Source organism: Charadrius vociferus, unplaced genomic scaffold (genome assembly GCF_000708025.1).
Source record: "Charadrius vociferus isolate BGI_N301 unplaced genomic scaffold, ASM70802v2 scaffold262, whole genome shotgun sequence".
NCBI lineage: Eukaryota > Metazoa > Chordata > Aves > Charadriiformes > Charadriidae > Charadrius > Charadrius vociferus.
This window is the reverse complement of record NW_009647218.1, coordinates 3671640-3674990: the sequence shown is the minus strand read 5'-3', so window position 1 is coordinate 3674990 and position 3351 is coordinate 3671640. Positions and strand designations below refer to the sequence as shown.

The 3351-nt window shown below is 35.8% G+C and overlaps 1 protein-coding gene across 1 annotated transcript in view; it reads right to left on the bottom strand.

Annotated features, from left to right (window-relative positions):
- Nucleotides 1–3351, bottom strand: part of SNX13 (sorting nexin 13) — a 48531-nt gene that overhangs the window by 7693 nt on the left and 37487 nt on the right. Inside the window, exons 18-20 of the mRNA XM_009879565.1 lie at nt 2632–2739; nt 1615–1725; nt 136–297 (exon numbers count right to left, since the gene is read on the bottom strand). Of these exons, the coding sequence (XP_009877867.1) occupies nt 136–297; nt 1615–1725; nt 2632–2739 (381 nt within the window). The remainder of the gene's footprint in view (nt 1–135; nt 298–1614; nt 1726–2631; nt 2740–3351) is intronic.

The window sequence follows — 3351 nt, the reverse complement described above, 5'->3', positions numbered from 1 at the left end:
ATTAAAAGGATATAAAACAAGACTGCTTTCCTGTCTAATGACTTGACTCTTCATTACAGTATACAACATAAGTGACCCGATAGCTAATCTCCTATTAATTCACTAGTATGTATTAACTACCAAATATTTTCTTACCTTGAAAAATGATTGCTTTATGTCTTGTCCCAATCTCTCTGACATTTTACCCATGTTGTCTGACATTTTAGTCATTCCCTCTGCCAGGCTGTCAGGGAGAGACTTGACTGCATTTGATACATTTCTCATAGAGTTACGCAGTGGGTTTACAAATGTGTCCATCTGAAGGGGAAGATGTTTAACCAGAATTGTATAATCTATGAGGACACCAGTATATGAATACACTATGAGAAGTATCACACTGTTCCAGAGAACAATAATATAAAGAACAACTCAAATTACTTAACTTCATTACAGAATGCAGAATAAAGTTTTAGCTTCACTTTCATTTATTTTTCTCGTTCGTTACAGCCCTACTGTAACTATTCACATCTTTCAACAGATCCTTTTTCCTGAGTCATTTCCATTTCTCATCCCTCAGCATTTTTAGCTTTAATTTATTTTCCTTTTCTTCTCTATTCAATTCCATTTATCCCTTCCAAGCTTCCTACTTCCAGATGTTTCACTTCTGCTTTCAACTCTTCATCTTTGAAACATGCCTCTTAAAACAGCACTGGAGTAATATCCTTTAATATCATGGCAAGTATAATTAAAAACATGAAGTAGCTCCATAGAAACTGTTACAATTTCTCTTTCGGTACTCAAAATTCAGTCCAAACAGAAGCACAAATACTAGTGTGATGTCCTTAAAAGTTTAAGTTTATGAAGAACCTGGTAAGTTGGAAAGCTGGAAATCAAATCTCACTCAGTCATTACATAAACCTTAATAACTATTTAACTGTTTCACTGTTAAATATTTAAGGAAAATAGGCAGAACAACAACTTGAAGTGGCAATACAGTTGCAGACGCTTCTTGTATGAAAATCACTAAAAGTTTAGAAATAGCTATATTTGCAAAGCAGATGCCCACACAGACTGGTCAACTGAACAAAGAATCACTTTGGAGAGAGTTCTGGTGGCTTAACAAAAAGGATGCGCAGCTCAGACCTCCGAATTTGACTGACGACTCTGAATGTTTACAACACCTAAACACGATAGCTGCTTTTGAAGGGAAATGCATTTCATCTTTTGGGCTGAAGAGTGGAGAGCACGGTAACAGTAGCAAATACAGAGTAAAGAACTGAAAAAAGAAATTAGAAGGAATGAGACCACAAAAAAAAAAAAAATCACAGATGTCTGACAGACAGTAACTTGCAACGAACACACTTTTAAAGTAGTCTTGGTGCAATACACTGTGTCTGATTTGAAAATTTTATTTCCTGGTCATACCAATAAATTTACCTGTTATAAAACCAGTAGATTTTTGGTCCCGTATGTCCTCAGATACTTTGCCACTCACAAAGTATTAAAGCAATTCACTTGCAAGCTGGTTTGATAGTGCTATATAGCTGTTTAATATCAGTTCAACATCTCTCTTTAATGCAATCATTGCACTAATGAATGCTCTCAAGTTCCCTTGACATTGCAAAACATTCTTACCTTCCGTGCAAAATCCCCTTTCCCTTTGCTGTAAGCTTTATTCTCCAGGAAGTCATACACGTAATGGGCTAATGCCGGAGAAGACTTCATCATTTCAGGATTTAACAAGAGCTGAGTAAAATAATTTTTAAAAAGTGCTTTTTAATAAATAATTATAAAGGCCATACCATTCAGTTTAGTAAAAGTTTACCACATACAAAGACACTACATCTTGCAATATATTTTCTCATTAATTCTCTAAATTTTATTGCAACATTACATTATTCTCAAGATGGAAACAACATGCTCCTTGGTAATTCCCATAATTTTAACTAGTATGTTAATTATAGCATCTCACAGAAAAACACACACCTTTATGACCACTCATACTACTTCTAAAACTCCAAGAAAAAAAAAACGCTGTGACTGAAAAACATATTGCTGTTAAAAATGGGACACATATCTCACAAAGGAAAAAATATTAGCACTCTAAACAGAACAATCAGATTTCACAATGTTTTATTCATCTTCATTATTTATTGTTAACATGTCCATTGAGTTGGTCAACATATTTTAGTGCTAAATGACCAGAAGTCCCTATGAAGTAGGACAACTGAATTTCTTTAGTGGGGCTGATACAGGCCTTATCCAAATGGAGAAGCTGTGTGGTTGTGCTACACCGCCGCAGTTGGTGCCACACCAATCCTTATGCAACAGCACAACAGAAAGTAACCACAAACATGAGTGTAACGGAAGAAAGTGAAGTGGCATACAGCTCAAAACCAGCACAGCTGGAACCTCACCAGCTCAGAGGAGTTGGGACAGAACCGGTTGAGAACATACCAAAGGAGCAAAGAAAAGGCAAGCTTATCAGGTAATACTAAGTTCTTACGGTATACTATTTAGGATTGTATACCACTTCAACACAGCTTATTTTTTTTTTTGTCCTTTCTTTCAAAAAAGCATGCTAGCAAATTTTCTAGCTCAGAAAAAGGAACCCTAACCTAGAACACAACCAAAAAAACTGTAACAGCTTACCTGCAAATATGCATTTAAATCTTTTTTCCTCTTTTCCAAAAATTCTCTATCCATATTGTTAAATGTCTTTTTGCCAGGAAGTTTCAGTATATTTGCAAGGTTTTCAAACTAGAAAGAAAGAGAAGATTTTTTTCTGTTTTCAAAAGAGTTTCAACCCATCATATAAGCTCAGAAATGATAGAGGCCATTATATTCACCTCTTCTTATCTACCATATAACACCTGACACGTAATTTCTGCATCAAGCCCAGAACTCAGATTCCTTGAAGAAGCCAAAATGAAAGGCAGGCCATCAAGAACAAATGCATGAAAATTCTCAGGAGACTGTTAAGGGCAAAATCTAATTTCTGAACTTTCTGAACACACACACAGTACTCACTTGTGAAATACATTTTAGTGTAGCGTGCAAACTATTCCTGTCATCACAACTGCTCAAAAAGGTTTAGGCTTAAGACTTATCACTATTATTTGTGCAGCAGCTTGTAGGGTTATGACACTACATCAAGAGAACTTGCAAATCTTTCTAAAACATCTTCCCTTTCCTCTAGTGATCAAACGTACTAGGGAAGTAATTAAGTTTTTATCCCTGGCATACATGGAAGCACCGAGTTTACACATAGGTTATCATACCATGCTCGATATGCCATCACCTATGCCTTTTCTCCAGGTAATGACAGTGACTGGCACTGGTTGACGTGTCTTCCACTGTTCATTTTACAGA